General features: G+C 40.8%; 1 protein-coding gene across 2 annotated transcripts in view; it reads left to right on the top strand.

The window, feature by feature from the left end:
- LOC105492474 (erythrocyte membrane protein band 4.1 like 5) overlaps window positions 1–26,248 on the top strand; it is a 170,604-nt gene extending 144,356 nt beyond the window's left edge. The window contains exons 21-25 of one of the 2 annotated variants that reach the window (XM_071072608.1): window positions 7,853–7,946; window positions 11,757–11,831; window positions 14,400–14,441; window positions 14,805–14,932; window positions 21,740–26,248. In XM_071072608.1, the coding sequence (XP_070928709.1) occupies window positions 7,853–7,946; window positions 11,757–11,831; window positions 14,400–14,441; window positions 14,805–14,932; window positions 21,740–21,806 (406 nt within the window). In that variant the 3' untranslated portion in view covers window positions 21,807–26,248. Of the gene's footprint in view, window positions 1–7,852; window positions 7,947–11,756; window positions 11,832–14,399; window positions 14,442–14,801; window positions 14,933–21,739 lie in introns of both variants that reach the window. The other variant, XM_011759648.3, reaches the window with a different exon arrangement.
- Window positions 26,249–26,958: the final 710 nt, after the last annotated feature.

Here is a 26,958-nt window from a genome sequence, read left to right as displayed (position 1 = left end):
CTGGAATGCAGTGGCATGATCATAGGTCACTGTAACCTTGAACTCCTAGGCTTAAGCGATCTTCCTGCCTCAGCCCTCTGAGTAGCTAGGATTACAGGCACACACCACCATGCCCAGCTAATTTTAAAAAACAAATTTTTTTTTGAGATAGGGTCTCACTAAGTTATCTAGACTGGTCTCAAGCTCCTAGCCTCAGGCAATCCTCTTACCTTGGCCCTGCAAAGTGCTGGGATTATAGGTTTGACCTATTGTGCCTGCCCACCCCATTTCTTTTTTTTTTTTTTTCCGAATGATAAATTACCATGATAGATTACCCATTTTTAAATTGGGTTTATTTTATTGTTGAGTTGTAGGAGTCCTTGATTGAATATCAATTCCTGATACTAGACTCTTACCAGATATATGATTTCGAAATATTTTCTCCCATTCTGTGGATTGTCTTTTCACTTTCTTAGTGATGCTTTTTGATGGATAAAAATTATTTGTTTTGATGAAGTCGAATTTATCTACTTTTCTTAGGTTGCTTCTGCTTTTGGTGTTTTATATAAGCAACCATTGCCAAATTCAAGATCATAATGATGTACTCCTATATATATATATATATTTATTTAACAGTTGCATAGCTTTGGATAGAACTTCCAGTATAGGAAACTTATATTTAGATCTTCCATCTATTTTCAGTTAATTTTTTTAGCTGGGCATGGTGGCTCATGCCTATAATCCAGGCTGAGGTGGGAGTATTGTTTGAGCCCAGGAGTTCGAGACCAGCCTGGGCAACATAGCAAGACCCCGCCTCTACAATTTTTTTTTTAACTAGCCAAGCATGGTGGTGCATACTTGTAGTTCTAGCTACTTGGGAGGACTGCTTGAGCCAGGAGGTTGAGGATGCAGTGAGTTGCATTCATGCCACTGTACTCCAGCCTGGGTGACAGAGCAAGACCCTGTCTCAAAAAAAAAAAAAAAAAAGAAAAGAAAAGAAAAGAAAAATTGTATATGCTGTGAGGTAGGGGTCCAACTTCATTCTTTTAGTTGTGGATAAATAGGTGTCTCTATCCTAGATCTTGGCAGTCCTATCAATCAGTTGGTCGTTTCCTTCTGGTCCTGGGCTCTGAGTTCTATTCCATTGATCTATATGTCTGTCCTTATGCCAGTGCCATGCTGTTTTGGTTACTGTAGCTTTGTAGTAAGTTTTGAATTAGGATGTGTGAGTCTTCCAACTTTGTTTTTTTTTTCCCCAAGATTCTTTTGACAATTAAGGATCTCTTGCCATTTTGTATAAATTTTAGAATCAGCTTTTCCCTTTATGCAAAACAGGCTGCTGGGATTTTAATAGGCATTACATTGAACCTATAGATTGCTTTGGTTAGTACTGTAACTTTAACAGTATTAAGTCTTCAGATACATGATGTAGGATGTCTTTCCATTTATTTAGGTGTTCTTTAATTTCAGTGGTGTTTTGTAGTTTTCAGTGTGCAAGTCTTTTGCCTCCTTGGTTAAATTGTTTCCTAGGTATTTACATATTTTATGCTGTTGTAATGCTGTTAATTTTGTTTTCAAACTGTTCACTGCTAGTGTATAGAAATACGACCAATTTTTGTGTATTTATCTTGTATTCTGCAACTCTGCTGAGTTTATTAGATCTAATAGGTTTTTTCTGCATTTTTTTTTTAAGGACGAAGTCTTGCTCTTGTTGCCCAGGCTGGAGTGCAATTTCAGCACGATTTCAGTTCACTGCAACCTCTGCTTTCTGGGTTCAAGCGATTCTCCTGCCTCAGCCTCCCTAGTTGCTGTGATTACAGGCCCCCACCAGCATGCCCAGCTAAATTTTTGTATTTTTAGTAGAGACAGGATTTCACCATGTTGGCCAGGCTGGTCTCGAACTCCTGACCCCAGGTGATCTGCCTGCCTCGGCTTCCCAAAGTGCTGGGATTACAAGCGTGAGCCACCACACCGGCCAGTTTTTTCTGTATTCTATAAGATTTTCTATATACATGATTATGGCATCTGTGAATAGTGATAGTTTTACTTCCTTATTTCCAGTCAGGAAGTTTTTATTTCTTTTTCTTACCTGATTGCTTTGGCTAGAACTTGCAATACAGTGTTGAATAGAAGAGATAAAAACTGGCATTCTTATTTTATTCCTGAAAGGGATAAAGGGAAAGCTTTCAGTCCTTCACCATTGAGTGTTGTGTGTGTGTTTTTCATATATGCCCTTTACCATACTGTGGAAATTCCCTTCTGTTCTGTTTGTTTTTATCATGAAAAAGTGTTGCATTTTTGTCTTAAGCTTTTTCTGCATCAATTGAGATGCTCATGTGTGGGATTTTTTCCTTCATTCTGTTAATGTGATGTGGTCTTCTGATACTGAACCACTCTTGCACTTCTAGAACAAATCCTACTCGGTCGTGTTATATAAGCTTTTTAATATTCTTCTGGATGCAGTTTGATAGCATTTTTTAAGGACTTTTGCATATATAGTTATAAGGGATATTGGTCTGTAGGTTTGTCTAACTCCTGGCGTCAAGCAGTCCTCCTACCTCAGCCTCCCAAATTGCTGGGGATTATAGCTGTGAGCCAGCATGCCTGGCTGGTTTGTAATTTTCTTACATTGTCTTTATTTGACTTTGGTGACAGGGTAATAATGTTGGCCTCATAGAATGATTTAGAAAGTGTTCCCTCTTCTTCTGTGTTTTGGAAGAGATTGAGAAAGACTATTGTTAGTTCTTTAAATGTTTGGTAGAGTTCACCAGTGAAGCTATGGTCCTGGGTTTTTTGTTGTTGGAAAGTTTTTGATTACTGATTCAATCTCTTTGCTTGTTATAAGTCTTTTCAGATTTTCCATTTCGTCTTGAGTCAGTTTTGGTAATTTGTTTTCAGGAATGTTTGCATTTCACCTAGGTGATTTAATTTACTGGAATAAATTGCTCATAGTATTTTCTTCAAATCCTTTTTGTTTTTTACTGAGAGGCTCCACTATTTTTAATTTCTGATATTAGTTGAATCTTTTTTCTTCCTCATAAGTCTAGCTAAATATTTGTCAGTGTTGTTGATCTTTCAGTGAACTAACTTTTGGATTTAAGTTTTTCTTAATAGACATCTACAGAACTGTCCACCCAAAAACAACAATATACATTCCTCTCATCACCACATGGCACATACTCTAAAGTCGATTACATAATCGAACATACAGTATTCCTCAACAAATGCAGAAGAACTGAAATCAGAGCAGCCACTCTCAGACCACAGCACAATCAATCGAATTTAGAAATCAAGACCAAGAAATTCTCTCAAAACCATACAGTTACATGGAAATGAAATAACCTGCTCCTGAATGACTTTATTTGTAGCTAGTGAGAACAAAGATATGACATACCAGAATCCCTGGGACACAGCTAAGGCAGTGTTAAGAGGGAAATTTAGGTCGGGTGCAGTGGCTCACGCCTGTAATCCCAGGACTTTGGGAGGCCGAGACGGGTGGATCACGAGGTCAGGAGATCAAGACCATCCTGGCTAACACAGTGAAACCCCGTCTCTACTAAAATACAAAAAAAAAAATTAGCCAGGTGTGGTGGCAGGCACCTGTAGTTCCAGCTACTCGGGAAGCTGAGGCAGGAGAATGGCGTGAACCCGGGAGGCGGAGCTTACAGTGAGCCGAGATCGCACCACTGCACTCTAGCCTGGGCGACAGAGCAGGACTCCGTCTCAAAAAAAAAAGAGGGAAATTTATAGCACTAAATGCCCACATCAAAAAGTTAGAAAGATCTCAATTTTAGCAACCTAATATCACAATTTTGGAACTGGAGAATCAAGAGAAAACCAACCCCCTAACAGAAGATAACCCCTAACAGAAGATAACCAAACTAACAGAAGATAAGAAAAAAACCAAGTTAGACCTGAACCGAAGGAGATCAAGACACACACACACACACACACACACAAAACATTGAAAAGATAAATGAGACTGGGTGTGGTGACTCATGCCTGTAATCCCAGCACTTTGGAAGGTGGAGGTGGATGGATCACTTGAGACCAGGCATTCAAGACCAGCCTGACCAACATGGCGAAAGCCCATCTCTACTAAAAATACAAAAATTAGCTGGGCGGGGTGGCACATGCCTGTTATCCCAGCTACTTTGAATGCTGAGGTTCAAGAATAACTTGACCCTGGGAGGTGGAGTTGCAGTGAGCCGAGATTGCACCATCACACTCCAGCCTGGGAAACAGTGAGACTCTGTCTCAAAAAAAAAATCCAACAAACCACAAAAGATCAATGAATTCAGGAGTTGTTTCTTTTTTGGAAAAAAATAATAAAACAGACCATGAGCTAGACTAATAAGAAAAGAGAGAGGATCTAAATAAACACAATCAGAAACAACAAAGGAGATATTACTACTGACTCTACAGAAATACACGTAACTATCAGAGAATATTACAAACACCTCTATGCCCATAAACTAGAAAATCTAGAAGAAATTAATAAATTCCTGGACACACACACTCTCTCAAGGCAGCCAGGAAGAAATTGAATCCTGAACAGACCAATAATGAGCTCCAAAATTGAATCAGTAGTAAATAGCCTACCAAACAAAAAAAGCCCAGGATTAGACGGATTCACAGTTGAATTCTATCAGATATGCAAAGAAGAGCTGGTACCATTACTGCTGAAACTATTTCAAAAAATTGAGGAGGAGAGACTCCTCCCTAACTCATTCTACGAAGGCAGCATCATCCTGATACGAACACCTGGCAATGACACAACAAAAAAAGAAAACTTCAGGCCAGTATTCTTGATGAACATTGATGCAAAAATACTCAACAAAATACTGGCAAACTGAATCCAGCAGCACATCAAAAAGCTTAGCCACCACAGTCAAATAGGCTATATCCCTGGGATGCAAGGTTGGTTCAGCATATGCAAATCAATAAATGTGATTCATCACATAAACAGAACTAAAGACAAAAACCACATGATTATCGCAATAGATGCAGAAAAGGGTTTTGATAAAACTCAACACTGCTTCAGGTTAAAAACTCTCAATAAAATAAGTATTCAAGGAACATACCTCAAAATAATAAAAGCCATCTCTGACAAACCCACAGCCAACATCATACTGAATGGGCAAAAGCGGGAAGCATTCCCCTTGAGAACCGGCACAAGAAAAGATACCCTCTCTCACCACTCCTGTTAACATAGTATTGGAAGGCCTACCCAGAGCAATCAGGCAAGAGAAAGAAATAAGGGGAATCCAAATAGGAAGCGAGGAAGTCAAACTATCCCTGTTTGGAGATGACATGATTCTATATCTAGAAAACCCCATAGTCCTGGCCTGAAAGCTCCTTAAGCTGATAAACAACTTCATCAAAGTCTCAGGATACAAAATCAGTGTTCAAAAATCACTAGCATTCCTATTCACCAACAATAGTCAAGCCGAGAGCCAAATCAGGAATGCAGTCCTATTCACAGTTGCCATAAAAAAAATAAAATACCTAGGATTTTCTTGGTTTCCAGGGAGATGAAGGGTCTCTACAAGGAGAGCTACAAAACACTGCTTAACGAAGTCAGAGATGACACAGACTAATGGAAAAACATTTCATGCCCATGGGTAGGAAGAATCAATATCATTAAAATAGTCATATTGCCCAAAGTTATTTATAGATTCAATGATATTTCTGTTTAACTACTGATAACATTCTTCACAGAACTTGAAGAAACTATTTTAAAATTCATATGGAACCAAAAAAGAGCCCAAATAGCCAAGGCAATCCTAAGCAAAAAGAGGTAGCTGGAGGCATTATGCTACCTGACTTCAGACTGTAGGGCTACAGTAACCAAAACAGCATGGTACTGGTATAAAAACTGACACATAGATCAATGGAACAGAATGGAGCCCAGAAATCGTGCCACACACCTACAACTATCTGATATTCGACAAAGCTGACAGAAACAAGCAATGGGGAAACAGTTCCCTATTCAATAAATGGTGCTGGGATAACTGGCTAGCTATATGCGGAAGATTGAAATTGGACCACTTCCTTATACTATGTGCAAAAATCAACTCAAGGCAGATTAAAGACTTAAATGTAAAACCCAAAACTATAAAAACTCTGGAAGACAATCTAGGCAATACCATTCTGGACATAGGAACGGGCAAAGATTTCATGAAGAAGATGCTAAAAGCAATTGCAACAAAAGCAAAAATTGATAAATGAGATCTAATTAAAGAGCTTCTGCATAGCAAAAGAAACTCAGCCAAGTAAGCAGAAAGCCTACAGAATGGGAGAACATTTTTGCAAACTATACATCTGACAAAAGTCTAATATCCAGCATCTATAAGGAACTTAAGCAAATTTACAAGAAAAAAAAAAACATTAAAAAGTGGGCAAAGGACTTGAACAGACACCTTTCAAAAGAAGACTTATATGTGGCCAAAAAGCATATAGAAAACAGTTCAACATCGCTGATCATTAGAGAAATCCAAATCAAAACCACAGTGAGACACCAACTCAACCAGTCAGAATGGCTATTATTTAAAAAAAATAACAGGCGAGGTTGCAGAGAAACAGGAACGCTTATACACTGTTGGTAGGAGTGTAAATTTGTTTAGCCATTGTGGAAAAACAGTGGGTGATTCCTCAGAGACCTAAAACAAATACCATTCAACCCAGCAATCCCATTACTGGGTATATACCCAAAGGAATATAAATCGTTCTGTCATAAAGACACATGCACACGTATGTTCATTCCAGTACTATTCACAGTAGCAAAGACATGGAATCAACCTAAATGCCCATCAGTGGCAGACTGGATTTTTAAAATGTGGTATGTACACACCTTGAAATACTATATAGCCATAAAAAAGAATGAAATAGAATGAAATTGTGTCCTTTGCGGAAACATGGGTGGAGCTGGAGGCCATTATCCTTAGCAAACTAACACAGGAACAGAAAACCAAATACTGCGTAAAGTGGTAGCTAAATGATGAGAACACATGGAAACATAGAGGAGAAAAACAGACAGTGGAGCCTGTCAGAAGGTAGAGCACACCAGGAGGGAGAGGATCACGAAAAATAACTAATGGGTACTAGGCTTCATACCTGGCTGACAGAATAATCTATACAACAAACTCCCATGATACAAGTTTACCTGTATAACAAACCTGCACATGTACCTCTGAAGTTAAAAAACAATTATACTTTTCAGCTTCAAAGTTAATTCATTTTTATAATTTTTCTTATTTATTAATATTCTACATTTGTTGGCACATTGTTTTCTTGATTTCCTTTACTTCTTTGTCCACGGTTTCATTTTTTAAAATATTGATGCACTATAGATGTACTTTGTTTCAGGGTACATGTGATAATACATTAAGCACTTGGTGGGCACTTAGGTCAGTTCCATATTTTGACTGTGGTGAGTAGAGCTACAATAAGAATGGGAGTGCAGGTGTCTTTTTGATATATTGATTTTCTTTCTTTTGGATGTTTACCCAGTAATGGAATTGCTGGACCACATGGTCATCCTCTTTTTAGTTTCTGAAGAACATCCATACTGTTCTTTAAAGTTGCTGTACTAATTTACATTCCCAGCAGCAGCGTAAGAGGGTTACCCTTTCTATGGGTCCTCACCAGCATCTGTTATTGCCTATCTTTTTAATTATAAAGCCATTTTAACTGGAGTGAGATGATGTCTCATCGTAGTTTGAATTTGCATTTCCCTGATGATTAGTGATGTTGAGCATTTTTTCATATACCTTTCCCTACATGAATTTGTTGCACTTCTTTCCTAAGCCCCTTTGAAAATCCTGCCTGGACCCAGGTCCTATATGATGTGAGTTTATCTTTTTCTTCCTAGTGCTATGTTAAATGAGAATAATGTGCCCCTCCCCAAAGAGTCTCTTGAGACTCTGACGTGTATCACACCTGCCGACAGTGGTTCTGTTCTAAAGGTAAGAATACTTTTACTTCTTAAAATTTTTGCCAAAGACAATTTTGAATTGAATCTTGCAGTGTAACCAAGGTCAACCAGTGATTACTGATGGACACTGGGACTTAAGATGTGAGAAGAGCGGCTGAGCACAGGGGCTCACACCTATAATTCCAGCACTTTGGGAGGCCGAGGCATGTGGACCACTTGAGCTCAGGAGTTTGAGACCAGCCTGAGCAACATGGCAAAACCTGTCTCTACGAAAAACACAAAAACTTAGCTGGGCATGGTGGCATGTGCCTATGGTCCCAGCTTCTCAGGAGGCTGAGACAGAAGGATCACTTGAGCATAGGAGGTGGAGGTTGCAGTGAACTGAGATCACACCACTGCACTCCAGCCTGAGTAATAGAGTGAGACTGTCTCAGAAAAAAAACAGATGTGATAAAAGGATTGAGCCACAGTTCTCTAGGGAGAATCCTGTTGCCACACCACTCACAAGAGGATCTTAGGGATTCTTCTCCAGTTTGTGTGTACTTTGTTTATATTTTGGGGCTGGTTTTGGATGTTGGCTATGCTTTCACTCATACAGTGTTGCATGCAAATAGTGACTAAGTGTTTCTTAGATGAAAGAATTAAGGGATCTTGTTGAATTAGTAGTTTCATTTACTCTAGGGCAGGGGTCCCCAGTCCCTGTGCTTTGGACCGGTACTGGTGCATGGCCTGTTAGGAACTGGGCCACACAGCAGGAGGTGAGCTGTAGGCAACCATTGTCGCGTGAGTTCCACTTCCTGTCAGATCAGCTGTGGTGTTAGAGTCTCATAGGAGTGCAATCCCTACTGTGAACTGTGCACACGAGGGATCTAGGTTGCTCACTGCTTATAAGAATCTAATGCCTGATGATTTGAGGTGGAACAGTTTCATCCCAAAACCATACCCCACCCCCAAACCTGGTCCTTGGAAAAATCGTCTTCCACAAAACTGGTACCTGGTGCCAAAAAGGTTGGGGACTGCTGCTCTAGGGAATGTAAGCTGTGTGAGAGACTTGACCTGTTTTGTTCGTTGCTGTATCCCTCAGGCTGGTCTCAAACTCCTGCCCTCAAGCAGTTCTACTACCTTGGCCTCCCAAAATGCTGGGGTTATAGGTAGCCTAAGTGTCTCAAATAGTACCTGGCACATAATAGACACTAAATAAACATTTGTTGATTGAAACAAACTTTTTGAAATAACAGAGACCTATCACTAACTACTTTGCAACATAACCAGCTCATCTCAACTTCTGCCTTTTCTGTATCCACTTGCTAAACCCCTTACCAATTCAGAAATCATAGAAACCCAGTTTATTGCCAATGAATGTTTTAATTTGCAAGTTAAATTAAAAATTACTTGTATTCTCACTACTCAATGAAAGTGTATGGTTGGTATTTAGGTATATAAGTATCTTTCAGATTTGTAGGCTTAAAGAAAAAACCCAACCTAAAATATCTTCAGTCAGGCATTTCTTTTCTGCTGATTAAAATCTGAAAAGATACATTGACTAATCATTGGAAATCATTAAGCAGAACCTGAGATGTTTTTAAAGCAGAGAAGGACATTTAGTTCAAAGATTTATTGCATATATAATATGTACCAGACAACTTATTAAGTATTAAAGATTCAAAAATGAATGGATGAAACATGGTCTCAGCTTAACTGCCTATAGTCTAGTGGGAGAGAGAATTGTAATACATTGTGGGAGAGACTTGCACAAGCTGTTATGGTGCACTTAGTCCAGGCAGCAGGGTGGGAAGATAAGGGAGAACAATTTTTCATGTTTTTGTGGTTTAAATTAAGTTGCATGTTGAAATATGAATAGGAGATTCTCCAAGGCATGAAGGCATATAGGCAGAAATGGAAATGTGTAAATGAGTGGCTGAGTGTGATGGCTCATGCCTATAATCCCAGCACTTTAGGCCAAGGCGGTAAGATGGTTTGAGGCCAGAGTTTGAGACAAGACTGGGCAACATAGGGAGACCCCATCTCTACAAAATTTTTTTAAAAAAATTAGCCAGGCATAGTTTTACATGCCTGTAGTCCTGTCTTCTTGGGCAGCTGATGTGGGAGGATTGTGTAAGCCCAGGAAATTCAGGCTGCAGTGAGCTATGATTGTACCATTACACTACAGTGTGGGTGACGGAGCAAGACCATGTTCCCCCCCCCCAAAAAAAAAAAAAGAAAGAAATGTATGAATGAAGGGCCCTTTTTTCTTGTGTGCTATGCCCTAGGTTCCTATTGTTTATTGCCAGATTGGCATTTTATCTTTTGTTGTTTTAAAATTCTCCCAGACCCCCTGCCTCACAGTAGAGAATTGTGTCCTCTGTAAGGTACTTCAAGTACTGGTTAACCAAAAGTATCCATTAACATTTATAGGGAGAGAGTTCATATAGTATTTTACGAACAGAAGCACCCATAAGTCTAGATAAAGGAGCATTTGGAATTTAGGCATCTCCTTTATCCACTGTCTCCTGTGCTGACCTGTTATTGGTTTTTGTTTGTTTGCTTGTTTTTAAGTTCAAAGTGTGATATTACCATACAGAGTAGTACGATTCTCCTCTAGTCTATAAGTTAAGAGGCTGGGCACAGTGGCTCACACTTGTAATCCCAGCACTTTGAGAGGCCAGGGTAGGAGGATCACTTGAACCCAGGAGTTCAAGATCAGCCTGGGCAACATAAGTGAGACCCTGTCTCTATAAAAAAAATTGGCTGGGCATGGTGGCACATACCTGTAGTCCCAGCTGCTTGGGAGGCTGAGGTGGGAGGATGGCTCAGGCCCAGGATGTTGGGGCTGCACTGAGTTATGCTTGTGCCAGTGCACTCCAGCCTGGATAGGGCAAGACCTTGTCTCAAAAAAAATTTTTTTTAATTATTTTATTGTATTTGCTTTTTTTTCCTTTGAGATGGAGTCTTGCTCTGTCACCCAGGCTGGAGTGCAGTGGCACGATCTTGGCTCACTGCAACCTCTGCCTCCCAGGTTCACACCATTCTCCTGCCTCAACCTCCTGAGTAGCTGGGACTACAGGCACCCGCCACCAGGCCTGGCTAATATTTTGTATTTTTAGTAGAGACAGAGTTTCACTGTGTTAGCCAGGATGGTCTAGATCTCCTTTCCTCACTATCCACCCACCTCAGCCTCCCAAAGTGCTGGGATTACAGGCATGAGCCACCACATCCGGCTGTATTTACTTTTTTAAAATTCATTTTGAGGCAGAATCTCACTCTGTCACCAAGGCTGGAGTGCAGTGGTGTAATCTTGGCTCACTACAGCCTCTACCTCCCGGGCTCAAGTGATCTTCCCACCTCAGCCTCCTGAGTAGCTGGGACTACAGCTGGGTGCCACTGTGCCCAGCTAGTTTTGCTCAGTTTTTGTGAACATGAGGTCTCACTATATTGCCCAGGCTGGTCTTGAACTCCTGGGCTCAAGAGATCCTCCCGCCTTGGCCTCTCAGAGCGCCAGGATTACAGGTGTGAGCCACTGCATCCAGCCAAAAAAAATTTTTTGTAATTAAAAAGTTAAGAGCCAGAATAGTCATAACCCTACCCAAGTTTTGTCTAGGAGAACAGCTGTTTGAAAATTTACGTGGCACTTTAGCTTTTTCACGTCCTGACTGTAGTATAGGTTTCCCTCCATGCAGAAGTGGAATCTTTAACAACCATGATTCATTAGCGTCCCTGTGTGTTTAAAGGATTAACACTAATCAGGCCTGCGTCAGAATTATAAATTGAGAGGATATGGAAAAAACTTAACGTCTGATGATAAAGGGGTCATTTAACAACTGTAGATTCCTGTCTTCCATAGGAGGCTACAGATGAATTGGATGCCTTGCTTGCATCTCTAACCGAGAATCTGATTGATCACACAGTTGCACCTCAGGTAAATATGCTTTAAAACAGTATGATGGAAAGAAACTTCTGTTTTGAAAAATGTTCCTGCTAGATTCCAGTTTTTTCCTTTTTAATAATTCATGGTTAAACTTTCCATTGGATAAGAGTTTATGTTTTAGTAACCACTTAGCATTGCCTCTCTGTCCTAAAATTTTACCACTTTGAATTTGTGTATCACTGTATAGAAATCACATGTCTCTATAAGCCTTTTATAATTCAACATCATATTAAATAACATGAGAGAAAACATGGGGATAAAACAGCTTCTTAAGACAATAAGGATATATTTAATTTTAACAAAAGTTTTACAGAAAGATGAGAGCATAAGAATGGCATTGAACATATCAATCATTATTACAGTCTGGAAGATACTCTAGTAAGTATAATTGTCCTTCAGTACCTGTGGGGGATTGGTTCCAGGACTCCCCTTGGATACCAAAATCCACGCATGCTTAAATCTCATATAAAATGGTGTAGTGTTTGCATATAACCTACACATATTCTCTAGTATATTTTAAATCATCTCTAGCTTACCTGTAATATCTAATGCAGTGTAAATGCTGGTAAACAGATATGGTATTGTTTAGGAAATAATGACAAGAAAAAAAGTCTGCACATGTTCAGTACAGACACAACCATCCTTTTTTCCCCTCCAAATATTTTCAATTCACAGTTCGTTGAATCCGCAGATGCAGAACTCATGGATATAGAGGGCCAACTGAAACAGTTTCTTCCCTCCAGGGATGAGAGAGATAGAAATGACTAATTTTGCTGGACGCAGTGGCTCACGCCTGTAATCCCAGCACTTTGGGAGGCCAAAGCAGGCGGATCACTTGAGGTCAGGAGTTCAAGACCAGCCTGGCCAACATGGTGAAACCCTGTCTCTACTGAAAATACAAAAATTAGCCGGGGGTGTTGGTGCACACCTGTAACCCCAGCTACTTGGGAGGCTGAGGCAAGAGAATTGCTGGAACCTGGGAGACGGAGCTTGCAGTGAGCCAAGATAGCGCCACTGCACTCCAGCCTGGGTGACACAGTAAGACTCTGTCTCAAAAAAAAAAAAAAAAAAAGAAATGACTAACTTTGTACCTTATGAGTGATGTGACAAGTATTGCTGTAGCAGTTGGATGCCATCCTGAAGGCTTGGAAATACAGATGATACTTTCTGTGGGATCGAATGTTTGCTTACATCATTAATCCTCCAATTTTTGTGTATATCAGAATCACTTTGAGGGGATGTTAACACACAAGATTGCTGGGCCCCACCTCAAAGTTTCTAATTTTGGTATATCTTGGGTGGGGTCTGAAAAGTTGTGTTTCTAACATGTTCCCAGGTGATGCAGATGTGGTGTGGGAACCACCCTTTGGGAATGACCAGCGTAGATTAATAAACAAAGACTTAACCAAAGGATAAGAGTTAACTGCAAGTCTGGAAAAGTCTGTCAAACTATTTTGTGTTTACTACTTATGATATTTTTTTCTTATTTCCTGCTGTTAACATGCATCTAAAAAATATTGGTAGGAAAGTCATACTTTGTGGGTTGGGTTTTGTTTTTGTTTTTGTTTTTTTTTTTGAGATGGAGTCTCGCTTTTTTGCCAGGCTGGAGTGCAGTGGCGCGATCTCAGCTCGCTGCAACCTCCGCCTCCAAGCGATTCTCCTGCCTCAGCCTCCCGAGTAGCTGGGGCTACAGGCGCATGCCACCACACCCAGATAATTTTTGTATTTTTAGTAGAGACAGGGTTTCATCACGTTGGCCTGGATGGTCTTGATCTCTTGACCTCATGATCTGTCTGCCTCGCCCTCTCAATATGCTGGGATTACAGGCGTGTGCCACTACGCCCAGCCTGTGTTTTTATTCTTTTGGTGGTTATCTAATTTATTAATACCTGGACTTACATTAGTTTTTTCTTAAGAGTATCTAAGGCCACCAATGCAAGGACTAGTCTAAATTACTAGTAAAATGGGTGGGTTTCATTAGGTTATAATTCTACACATAGAAGATCTGTAATAGAAAGCTAGACATTTAAAAATAATATATCAAAGGCCTTGTGAACCAGGAGCAATATGGGTGTTTTTATTGCTGCTTTCTTCATGCATACAGGATAATTAGAGAATGATCTGCATCTAAACAGATTATTTTTTCTGTGTACTTTCTTTGTGCTGTTTATTTGGATTAGTCACAATCCATTGTTCAGGCTGCAACCAAGAAGGCTATCATTATTTGTAATTAACTGAAATTTCAGAGAATAAAATGTTAAACTGAATAGTGGGTGTGGGGTAGGGGCAGTCCTATTAAGTGAACTGAAAGTAGTAATAGATTCTTGAATGGTAAATTTTTAGATAAGAGATTCTCAAACTTATGACACTTTCTTAAGTGGTGACGGATAGCATCTGTGTTGTATAATAGAAAAGGGTCTTGGATTTAGAAGTCCACATCAGCTCAAGGAACACCATTAAGAATTGCCCTCCTAGAATGGATTTTGTAATAGATGTAAGTATTATAAGTATGAAAATAAGTCAGTCTTTCCAAAAAGTAAATACATAAAATTATTTTAGGTGTCTTCCACATCCATGATCACACCCCGGTGGATTGTTCCGGTAAGTTCATGTTATTTGTGATTTTTCTTCTGGCTACCCTCTCAGGGTAAGGCCTAAAGGATTACTGGGTTCTTTGTTTTTCCTTTAAAATGTGAGGGTTGTTATCAAAGCCTTGTTAACTGAACTTAATGGCTTCAAGCTAGTGGTTTACCCTTTCTGGTTGTAAGTGTTTGTCAGGATGCTGGCAGAAACAAAAGTAAAAGTCTGAGACGAAGAATAGTTAACAAAACAAAACAGTCATAATTATCAAAACTATCTTACTTACTCTCATATTCAGTAGTGAAGCTTGATTTGGAGCTGAAGTGCTGACCAGGCAGGTATTGTTACCTCTGTATTTAGATGTGTGTGTATCTCCCACAGCAGAGCGGTGCCATGTCTAATGGACTTGCGGGATGTGAAATGCTTTTGGCAGGGAAGGAGGGACACGGTAATAAAGATGGAATCTCACTGATCTCTCCCCCAGCGCCATTCTTGGTAGATGCTGTGACCAGGTGAGAAAATTATTTCTCAATTGCAGTTCTTAGGCATCTATTAGGAGGAAAAAAATAATAAAACTTATTATCTCTAAAACAGCAATGTTGATTCTTCCCTAACTGAACTATATTGAAATTGGATAAATCTTTTTTCTGTTTGTTATTTAGTGTAGTGGCTTTTTCTTGTCAGTAGCAATTTTCTACAAAATTATGAAGTATTTTCTATTAGCATTTCTTTATCAAGTCTTTGCTGAAGATATTAACAGGCTTATCTTTAAATTTTAATATTTGTTTTAAAATCAGTTTGTATTGTTTCCTTTGATGCTTTACTGTTATGCTCATGCCTACTATAATAGTGATGAATGATAGTGCCCGTCAACACAGGGCAAGAGGTGCAGTACAAATGGGTAAGGGAGAATACTCCAAGGGTGAGAGCCCTGAGATGCCTTTACCGACACATATTGTGAGCTCATTTCAACGCATTGCTTGCCACAAACAGAAACTAGACTCAAAAACTAGAGCTTTTTGTTCAGCATCTGGTTCTTCAACTTTTGATTGCTAGAACCATAACTGCACCTGTTTTACAAAAGATTTAGAATTGCCTTCACTTCTACCTCAGACCTTTTTTTCTGATTATATCCCCCATTTCACATATCCTCTTGAAAATGTGGGTCGGCTGAAATACATGCTTTCCTAATTAGAGAAAGGTAGGGGGAATTTTAGAGATTATTAACTTGAAGGAAATTCAGTTTAATTTAAAAATTGTTCTCACAGAGTTTAAAGTAGCATATTACTCACTCAGCAAACACTTATTGAATGTCCGTGACGGACCAGGCATTGACTGATATCTGACACTGAAGATAACAGTGAACAAGACAGATGAGAGACCTGCATTTGGGAAGCTTCCATCTAGTAAGAGAGCACTTTATACAAATGTAATGGATTATTTTTCTAAGCATTTGTATGCCTACTAATTATCACTGTAAAAATAGAGCTGCATACAGAGAACCTGATGGTAATGCTTTGTAATTGAATTTACACAATAAAATGTGAGCTCTTAAGGACTTTCAAATTAAAAATTGCAGATAAAAGCAGAGCTTATCTCTGTTTCTTCCTAAAACTCATGGAAAGGAGTAATAAAGGGCTAAAGAGATAAAAATTACAGATCAGTGGAACAGAATAGAGTCTAGAAACAAACTCATGTGTAATACAGTTTTCTGGTTTATGAAAAAAGTGATGGTGCAATGCTGTGAGGAAAGAATGGTCTTTTAGTAAATCAGCCGGACAGATTAGTTGTCCCTGTGGGAAAAAAACAATCTTGACCCAACTCCATACCATTCACAAAAATCTATTCTGGATGGATTGCAGATCTAAATATGAAACATCAGATAATAAACTTATAGAAGAAAATATGAGTGAACTTACTTCTGACCTTAGAATAGGCAAAGATTTTTTTAAACAGCTCACAAGGAGCTTTAGTCTTACAGGAAAAAAAATCACTTGGATTACATCAAGAAATTTTGTTCATCAAAAGATGTAATTTCAAGATATTATGGAAGGGGAAACTACAGAATAGGAGAAAACATTTGTTCTCCATCCCTCCCTTCTGTCTCTGTCTCCCTCTCTCACCCCTTCCATTCTTCTTTCTCCCCAACCCCAGTCTTAACTTTGTATGGCAAAGGACCCATTCATATCTAGAATTTATAAAGAGCTCTTCCAAATAAGTAAGCTAAAGACAGCATAATAGAAAAATGGGCAAAAAGCATGAATAGGCAGTTCACAAACCGATATCCAAATGGCTGGTAAGCATTCTAGACAGTATGCAACTTGATTAGTCTTGGGGAGTGTAAATTCAAACTACCATGTGACAGTGCTACATTATCACCAGAATGGCTAAAATGAAAGATACATAGTAGCAAGTGTTGGTGAAGATACAGGGCAACTGAAACTCTGTAAACTGGAGTAATCACATTGGAAATAGGTTTGGCAATACAGCTGAACATACCCAATGATCCAGTGATTCTATTTTCATGTACATACCCAATGGAAATATGAATATACGTCCATCAAAAGACATGTACAGGAATTTTTATAGCACCTATATTCATAATAGTCCAAACTGAAAACCTTCCAAATGCACATTAGCAGTTGACTAAATATTAGAAAAGAACAGTGAAAATTAATAACTACAACTAAAATATAGCGGTGTAGATGAATCACATAAACATAATTGTATTAATTCTCTACTTCCGTGCAACACCTTACCACAAACTTAGCAGCTTCCAGCAATACACACTATAATCTCATTTTCTGTGGCTCAGGAATCTGGATGTGGCTGAGCTGGGTTCTCTGCTTCAGGGTCTCTCACAGGCTACAGTCAAATATTGGTGAAGGCCAGGTTTTCATCTGAAGGCTCAATGGAAGAAGGGGCACCAGCCAGGGCTCTTGGCAGGATTCAGGATCTGAAGACCTGTTAGACTAAGGAACTCAGTTCCTAGCTGGTGATTGGCAAGAAGCTGCCCTCAGTCCTTACTATGTGGGCCTCTCCAAAGTAGTTGCTTACTTTATTCCAGCATGCAAACTGAGAAAACAGTAGAGTCTGCTAGCAAGACAGAAATCACAATCTTGTATAGTCTAATCACAGAAATGACATCCTTTTACCTTTGCTGTATTCTCTTGTTGGTTAAAGCAAGTCACAAGTCCTTTCCACACCCAAGGGCTAGAGATTACATAGGAGTGTGAATGGCTAGAGATGGAGATCTCTGGGGTTCATCTTGCAGTTTCTGCACTGTAATAAGGATAAACAAAGTCAAGTTCAAACAGAAGCACAACTCTATAATGGTTACCCTTGATGTGCTGATGAATAAAAGAGAGCCCAAAAGCAGCTTTGGGAGTGCTAGTAGTGTTCTGTTTCATATTCTGCATGCTGATTACAGAGGTGTATTCAATTTGCAAAAAGTTGTTCAAGCTGTAGACTCATGCCTTATGTGCTTTAATATACGGATGCCATAGTAATTTTTTAAAATGATGACTGGGTCCCCTCTCCACAGATTTAGATTTACTTTGCAGTGTTTTCTGTGTGATACTGTGTTTCAAAGGCATCAAGTCATGAGGACAAAGAACAGGAGAGGAGACATCAGCAATTAAGAGATCTCAACAAGTTTTGGGAAGCAGCTAAATGATAAGTGGTAACCAGTTTAGCAGAGTGGAGTAAACTAAGATCTAAGCCTGAATCGGGGAGGGAGTAGAAACAGAAAATAAGAAGCAAGTCAGTTCACACTGCAGAACCCTGAAAAGGCAACGAAATTGTAGGTACCAGATATTTGTGAAGATGGGATACAAGGTGGGGCTGAGAATATGGGGATTGGTTGAAAGTATTTATGCCCATTTCACCCATCTGCCATCCCACCACCCTTGCTCATTTTAGCATAATTCTGAAGTTTTCCCTCGGGAGGAGCCAGGCCAGAGAGGCTCTGGATCTGGGAATTTCATTTGGAGTAAGGCTCCAGACTGAACACGGGAAGACTAACTCAAAGTCCACACACTGAAGGGTGAAATTTCCAGCGTTTCTTCTTTTCTCAGTTTGCTGAATGGTGTTAGCTAAGTATAAATGTCTGAGTTGAAAAAGTAAGAGACTGACTCTCTGGAGAAACCAACCAACCAAAGAGAAAAAGGCCTGCACATACATTTGTGGATCCTCTGATGAAATTGCCAGGAATCTGCCAGATAATCACCAGGGAGCCCATTCGTTGATGAGTTTTGCCCATATATACACAGGTCCCAGAGACATTCCAGAGCTTTTCTTTTAAATACAAAGAGAGCTAACGATTGTCAGATATGTGAGGAAAGACCAGAACAGGTAAACTGAAAAAGAAGGAAATAAAGGCAATGTGAATTTTGACAAATAGAAGTAGAAAAAAAAGGCAACGTAAATAACAAAAGAAAAGGTAACAAAATGATAGTATCTAAATTTAGAGAGAAGATACTGTAATCATGCAACAGTAACAGGAAACTAAAAAAAAAAGAAAAGGAAGCATTTTTAGAAATTAACTATATTAAAAATGAAATCCAGAGAGTGTATAAAGATAAAATTGAGACAATCTCCCAAAAAGTATAGAATAGAAAGATGAAAACTGGGAGAGAAAAGAAAATTGGAGGATTGGCCTAGGAAGTCCAATATATGAATCATAGAAGATCTAGAAAGAACAGTCAGTGGAAGGAGGAAATTGTCAAAGAAAGGAATCAGACGTTCTCAGAACAGAGGACTTGAGTTTCTAGATTAAAGGGGTCTACTGAGTACCCAACACAGAGAATGAAAATAGACTACACCAAGGAGCATCATGAATCTTTAGGAGGTCAAAGTGAAGAGAGGATGTAAGTCTCCAGCAAAGGGGAAAAACAGAGTACGTACAAAGGATTGGTAATCAGAATGGCAGCAGACTTTACTGACAGCTGGAGATAATGGAGTAGTGTGCTTTCTGAATCCTGGAGGGCAGTAATTTCTCACCTAGAGTTTTCCCAAACTATCAGTGAAGTGTGAGATTAGAATACATTTTTAGACATACAGTTTTCCTAAAATAAATACTTTCCATCTAGCCTTCCTCAGGAAGCTACTGGAAGATATGTTCCTCTTTTTTAACCTAAAAAGAAGTCATGGGACCCAGGAAGCAGTAGAGAGGTGCAGGGATTTACCCAGAGAAAGGTGAAGGGAAGTTCCAAGATGGTAACTGCCCAGTGGGTCTAGAAAGGATCCTGTCCAGATTCAGAAAGGAAGAGATAGAGTTGCACAAAGGATTTTGCCAAGAAAAACACAGGTTCCCCACCCTCCAGTTTTTTAAAAAAATTATATTATATGTCTGAATGTACTGAGCAGAGGTCCATGGTTTACCTGAGAGATTACGGATAGATGAGAGATTTGTATAGAAAACTGAGTACTCAGGAGGCTGAGGCAAGGAGATCGCTTAAGACCAGGCGTTCAAGACCAGCCTGGGCAACATGTTGAGACCTCGCTTCTTAAAAAAACAACAACCACAACAAATACCCACTAAGCCATCACAACAACAACAAAAAGAGGCAGTTACTCAGTCCAGGGAAAATAAAAGTTGTATAAAACATGAAATATACTGATAGTTGTGAAAATATTTACATAATTACAACAAACACTGAATTTTAACATGATCAAAATTGGTCATATAGCTATGCTGAAAAGATGAGAAGGCAGGATTGTGGGACTGGGGAGAGGGTGGAAGAAGGGTAGTAAGCGTTCATAGTCCATAGGAGGAAGTCATTGTGTAAACATATCACCCAGAACAGTTAGAACTCTGGGGGTTATGAGGCAGAATCTCTGGAGGAAGGTTTGTTTAAACATTGGCTGCTGGGCCCCACCCTCATAGTCTGATTCAGTATATCTGAGGTGGGGTCTAAGAATTTGCATTTCTCGCAAATTCTAGAGACCACACTTTGAGAAACGGGTGCACAGAAAAGTGAAGGAAAATACCAGGAAAAGAACCAGTTGATGTCCCTTGAAGTAGGAATAGAATGGTACGGGTGACTGCTGTTTCATTTAGAAATCTTGTTACCACTTTCGACATTTTAAATTATGTCCTTTGTATTATGTACCTTGATACTGTTTTACGTTTTAAACTTTTTTAGAGGCAGTATCTCTCTCCATCACCTGGGCTGGAGTGCAGTGTCATGATCATAGCTGACTGCAACCTCCAGCTCCTGGGCTGAAACAATCCTCCTGCCTCAGCTTCCGAAGTAGCTGGGACTACAGGCATATACCACCCGCACCTGGCTAATTACATATATATATATTTGTAAATACGTCGTCTCACTTTGTTGCCCAGACTCGTCCCAAACTCCTGGTCTCAGTCGATTCTCCTGCCTCCCTAAGTGCTGGGATTGCGGGTGTGAGCCTCCTTAGGACCCAGCACGTTTTAAGTTTTTAGGAAACCAAATTAGATGTGGTTATGTCCTTGCATTTAAACTCATGAAGCTCACTGATAGCAGAAACTCGTGAGCCTTCATGCAGAGCCCATGTCTTTTTATTTTTCACACAGCTCTAACAAAATAGATTAACTGGTGCAGGAACACAGACACAGCCATCTAGGAATATGTAAAGAAACACAGGGCTGGGTGCAGTGGCTCACGCCTGTAATCGTGGCACTTTGGGAGGCTGAGGAGGGCAGATGGCTTGAGCCCAGGAGTTTTGAGACCATCCTGGGCAACATGGTGAAACCCCATCTCTACAAAAAAATACAAAAATTAGCCGGGTGTGGTGGCACAGGCCTGTAGTCCCAGCTACTTCTACTTTTGGGAGGCTGAGGTGGAAGGATCATTTGAGCCTGGCATGTTGAGGCTGCAGTGAGCTGTGATCATGCCACTGCACTCTCTAGCCTGGGCGACGGAGCAAGACCCTGTCTCACACACACACAAAAAAAAACCAGAAGCAGCGGCAGAGAGCAGCCTGCTTCCCTTGCTGTCTCCTGAGTGTGTTGGCCTTGTGCTCAGCACAGCACTGCTCGTGATACTCATACTAACCCTGACTCATTAAGAAATGGTTAAGTGTGTTTGGCATATTTGTTAAGAAGGGGAAAAATTGTGCTATCTTTGTATTTTATTTCAAAATGAAATAAGCAGTGTTTATCCAGAAATTTCCCTTCTATAGAATATCGCGTTGCCAGGTTAGGTGTTACTACATATTGACTTACGTCTGTAATCTGCTGTACCCTCAGAATGCTCTATATGGCACTAATGGAGACATGAATGTCCTCCCCCAAACCCCAGGGGTTCCCTGAGTAACCCGTTCTCTCTTCCTTTCAGCTCTGCTCCCACTTTGGCAGAAGAAGCTGTCCTGAAGCAGAAGTGTTTACTGACCACTGAGCTCTAAGGGCCTGTAACTGGAACACGCAGTTCTGTCCAGCATTCCGTCCTGGGATCCATTTCAGCTAGAATATGTTGGATTCAGGAGCTTGTCCATTACTTGTAGGTAAAAAAAAAGCTCCACGTAGATTTGACTTCAACTCTGTAAAAAAGACAGCTGTATTTTCCGTCCAACTGGAAAGGTTTCATCACACCGCATAGCTGCCCAAACGAGCGTGTTTGGTCTTTAACTTTCTATACTTTTATAAATGTTAAAAATTCCCGAAACAAGGGAAAGTCTTTTTCTGGGGTTTCCTTCAAACTCTTGGCTCCACCTAGCGGTTCTATTTGTTCATAACAACTTCATAACAAGGCAGGTTCTGGTAGTCAACAGCCTTTTGAAAGCTATTTCCATCTAATGTCAGGGTGAGCATCCTTGATCTGGCTGCCTGTTAGAGAAATTGCACTTTTCCCTGACTTACTAGAAATCGAGAATTTAGGAAATTAATGTGGACATTATAAAGGCAGACTTAGGGCCAACCTTTTTTTTTTTTTTTTTTTTTTTTTTTTTTTTTTTTTTTACAATTATTACAATACTAAAGAGAAGTTTAGAATATAGAGAGTTTTTAAATATCTCCCATTCTTTTGATTTCTTATTGTACTGGCTATCTTAATATTTCAAGTTTACATCAAGATAAACCCTGAGAAGAACTACAGAGAAATCAAATAAAATCCTGTCATTTTTTTCAGCCTGCCTTTCCACAGGAAGCACTCACAGGCACTGCACACGTATCCTGTCACTTTTCAGTGGGGCGGGTTACTGTTCAAGAGACCCTGGGGCATTTACCACAGGCATCTGCACTCCTCCCTGAGTCCAGTGGGGAATGCAGGCCGCTGTAGTCTCAGCTCTCGAAGGTGCGGCACAGCAGTACTCCACATTGCTTACTTCCTATTTGGACATAGACTTCATTTCCTTTCAGTATAAGCTGAATAAATTTAGAGCTTTCAAACTAGAAAAAAAATGAAACAAAACAAATACGCCAGGACCAAAATAGGGACTAGGAACAAGGGTAAAGGGTGTTGTTTCTTAAATACCTACCGTGTGTGAAGCTATACACAGCATACTGAAAGAACCTGCATTGCACTAGGAATTCTGTGTTCGTTTAAAAGAGATCTCTAGAATTTCCCCATCCCTTTGGGCCTCTACAAAGAAATTCTGAATGTTCATATATACTCCACACAGAAAAATAAAGTATAGCAGTGTCCATCTGTAATTCTAAGACCCAGAAATAGCACTATTTAGCTTTATAATTTTCGAATGAACAAGGTAAACCTCAGTTGCCATGGGGAAGGAGGATGATGTGGAAACCATATTGGTAAAGTTGTTAATCCCTTGTTACGGAGAACCGATCTTAAGCCATACCTCCTGGAATCTGCTTTCTAGTTTTCTGTCCTGCAATATGTATACAATTAAGCACTAATTTGTACTGCTTAGCATAATAAACATCCAGTCTTACCATCTTTAAAACTTCATGGATTGGACTTTCCTGGGCTCCTTATAACACAATCATGTGTCCAGGCAAACACACCCTGGTGTCTGACTGGAAAGCTCAGGAATTTTAATCCTGCACCGTTTCCCAGGGAGCTGTAGTGATTGGAACCCACTTTCGCACAAAACACTTTTGCAGAAGGAAAGTCAATGCTTCTTGCTGGCTGCCTCCCCTTAGCCACCATGCGAAGCTTCTGAGTTTCACTGGTGGGGCTCTTGCCAGTTCTTAATTATAGGACATATTTTCTCAAAGCTGAAAGTGACACCTAGAACCAGGATCTTGACCCAAGACATGATGGAATGAGCATCAAATGTTCAGTGTCTTGGCAACCGTAGATGTCCTACAGGATTACAGTTGTGCTGCTAGGCCACCACAGAGCAGCTGAGGCATTATGGCTTGGAAGACCTAAGTTTCCCATCCGGTTCAGGAGGTGACAACATCCTTATTTTAAACTTCGTAAAATTTAGGAATTAGGTAGTTGGACATACTCTGTGACCTTATGTCTTTGGATACCTGTATTCTTGACAGTTAGAATATTGATAGGGACTTCGTTAAAATTCACTTGAATCTCAAGAGGAAATTTTGTCTCATGCCCTGACATAAAGTGGTAACCACAGAAGTTAATACTTGAATGCTGAATTGGCCCCAGCAGATGAGATAACTGTCAGGGACTGGTTTCCTGTCGTAGCTGCTGCTGCTGCCATGCCCAGAGCTGCTGTAACCACTCTTCCTGTTCCGCTCCCCCGAGAACAGTGTGGTGGGGAGAGGCAGGGCTGAGGAGGTCTATGAATGTGGCAGGTAGGGAAGAGGAGATGTCTGTCTCTTGAGAAGAGAGAAGCATGTGTGAACCCATCAAGGATGCTGGCAAAGAGAGAGGTTGGAGATGATAGTGGATGAGAAGCAGGCTGGTGAGACTGGGCTGAGGTCGGAGAAGGGCAGCCGGGGGCACTCCTGAGGGTTTGCTGTGTGCAGGCCTCAGATCATGGCGGGGTGGCGGGGAGGAGAAGGGGCAGCCTCCCTGAGGGCAGACAGGAGAGGACCCTCAACTCAGTCCATTTCATAGCCCTGGTAGGGGAAGTGGGAGTTGACAGGGCGGTTTAAAATAAGATGTGAAGGTTTCAGTTATCTGCTCTAGACTTTGCCTGAGAACTCTAGACTTAGTGAGACCTAATTTGTGGCGTGTCAGTAGCATCACCTTTTGACACACAGGAGGCCACGGTCATTTCAGTCCTGCTTTTCAGGAGACACTGCTGAACAGAGGAATGATTCAGTTCCTTGTGTGCTTATTTCCTTAACATTTATACATTGTTTTAAGAAAAAACTTTTAAAAATATTTCTTATAGTCTCCTAACATTTGTCTCTAGCCTTTGCCTTTGTACAATCACAGATATCCTATGGAGATTTAAGGATGAAAGCCCCGAGTTGTTCTTGGGTTCTTGGATCTGGACTGCTTGTTATTTTATGCTTCTCACTTCTGGCTAAAACTTGCACCTCTTCTCTTAGCTAAGCCCCAAAATGAAAAGTCTATTATTCCTTCAGAAGTCTTGCTAGCAGAATTATTTGTCAGTCACAGAGAGAAAAATCCTTGCTATTTTTCTAAGAGTCTTGAGAAGCAAAGTTTTTGTCTTTTCATTGAGAGGAGTCAGCAGTCTCGTTCTGTAAAGGACCAGAGATGGTCAATACTGTCCCACTCAGCTCTGCTGGCGCAGCACAGCACAGCACAGCACAACAGCAGCAGCAGCAGCTCGAGCGCAGCTGTGTTCCTGCAGAGTCTCCTTTACGAAGCTGCTGGCCGCTCCTGTGAAACTCTAGAGCGGTAGGTGGCTGCGTGAACCGGAGGCTGGCAGGTGCCCAGATAGGGTCTGCAGTGTTACCTGTCACTTGGAGGCAGCCAACACTTCTGGACATTGCACCCTCATTTACACAGGTGGCAGCTGAGCGAGGTGCTGTTGTGGGTGTCTCAGCTCCGAGAGTCTTTGTGAGCTCCCACCAAGTTTTAACTAATCATGCCCTTGGCCACGTGGTTGCTTGGAAACCTGGGGTCTTCTGCAGACGGAAGAATACACATTTCTGTATCATTTGTCCTTTTTTTTTTTTTTTGAGACGGAGTCTCACGCTGTTGCCCAGGCTGGAGTGCAATGGCGCGATCTCGGCTCACTGCAAGCTCCGCCTCCTGGGTTCACGCCATTCTCCTGCCTCAGCCTCCTGAGTAGCTAGGACTACAGGGCGCCCGCCACCGCGCCCGGCTAATTTTTTGTATTTTTAGTAGAGACGGGGTTTCACCGTGGTCTCGATCTCCTGACCTTGTGATCCGCCCGCCTCGGCCTCCCAAAGTGCTGGGATTACAGGCTTGAGCCACCGCGCCCGGCCTCATTTGTCCTTTTTATCCTCTCAAAAATTTAAACACTGTACTTCTTCAGTGGTCAGAAGAAAGTTGGAAAGTCTTCCTACATATTAGGCGTCAGGATGAGGAAATTTGTGTGAATTATAGAAATTTGCCCTGAGCTGAACGTGGCTGTGTTAACGCATTGGTAGAGCTGTGGTTCCTTCCCAGTTCTGAGAGACAGGATCTGTGAGTCCCTGTGTCACCACATGGCTTGAGATGATCATTCAGTTACTCGTCAGGATTTCTCCTCTTCAGAGATTTTTTTTATAGCACAGATCCCTTTGCCCCTTTTATCTCTTTATCTGGGTATGATAGGTGGTTATGAGGGTCTCACTATTTTGTGTTTACCTTTTTTATGTGTAAAACTTTGCAGTAGCATTTAAAGTGTAATTTATTTTTCTATCAAGTGCACTATTCATTTAGTGTGTTCCAGTTTTCTATGACTTGTATTAGAAACACTGCACTGAGCTGTTTGTACACTGAAATGAGAACTCTAGATGTAACTCCATTCAAATAAAACTCGTGAGACATTCATGTTTTTGCACGCTGTTTCTGTTTCTTGGAACTGTGATTCCTACATGCTGACTTCAACAGAATTGTTAGAGCAGAGCCACTGTTGGTAGGAAGCTGAGGAAGCGAGCAGACATAGCCGCACCATTTTTAGGCTGATTTCAGTGTTTGTGGTGTCAGTTTGAGAGTAGGGGCATTTTCAAAGGTTGAAAACCTCATTGGTCACCCCCAGCATGTCCTGGAAGGCACAGTGGTCATTCCAAGGAGCAGCACGGTGCGGTAGCAACACAGCTTTGGGCATCGGATCTGGGCTCTCAGGTTTTCTGTCTGAAACGGCACATGAAGTATGCGTCACAGAGGGTAGTAGAGAGTATGCAGGTGTTCACTGCTCCTTCCTCTGGCCCCCAGCAGTCCCCAGGCTTCCCAGGTTTGCACGGCACCATCCAGTGAGGAACGGTGCCACCTGGGTTGGTTTCCGGACTTCTGCTGGGCAGAGTCATACCGCACCATATGGGTGTTGGCAAAGCTTCTGAGAAAGGTTGGAGGCCTTCTCTTTCCCTCTCCCTCTGTCTTCTGCCTGGGGGAGAGGCCCAATGGGGCCATTAAAACTAAGGAGCTTTTCTCTGCTCTTTGGAGATGTATGGAGAGGGGCTGGAACCCAGATTCAATCACCTGTCCCAGGAGCTCCTCTAAAAGGAATTTGTTGGCAGTAAGTAATGAAAGCCACCAATAAG

Source organism: Macaca nemestrina, chromosome 11 (genome assembly GCF_043159975.1).
Source record: "Macaca nemestrina isolate mMacNem1 chromosome 11, mMacNem.hap1, whole genome shotgun sequence".
Classification (NCBI taxonomy): domain Eukaryota; kingdom Metazoa; phylum Chordata; class Mammalia; order Primates; family Cercopithecidae; genus Macaca; species Macaca nemestrina.
The sequence above is the reverse complement of the archived record's forward strand: the minus strand, read 5'-3'. Positions and strand labels throughout refer to the sequence as shown.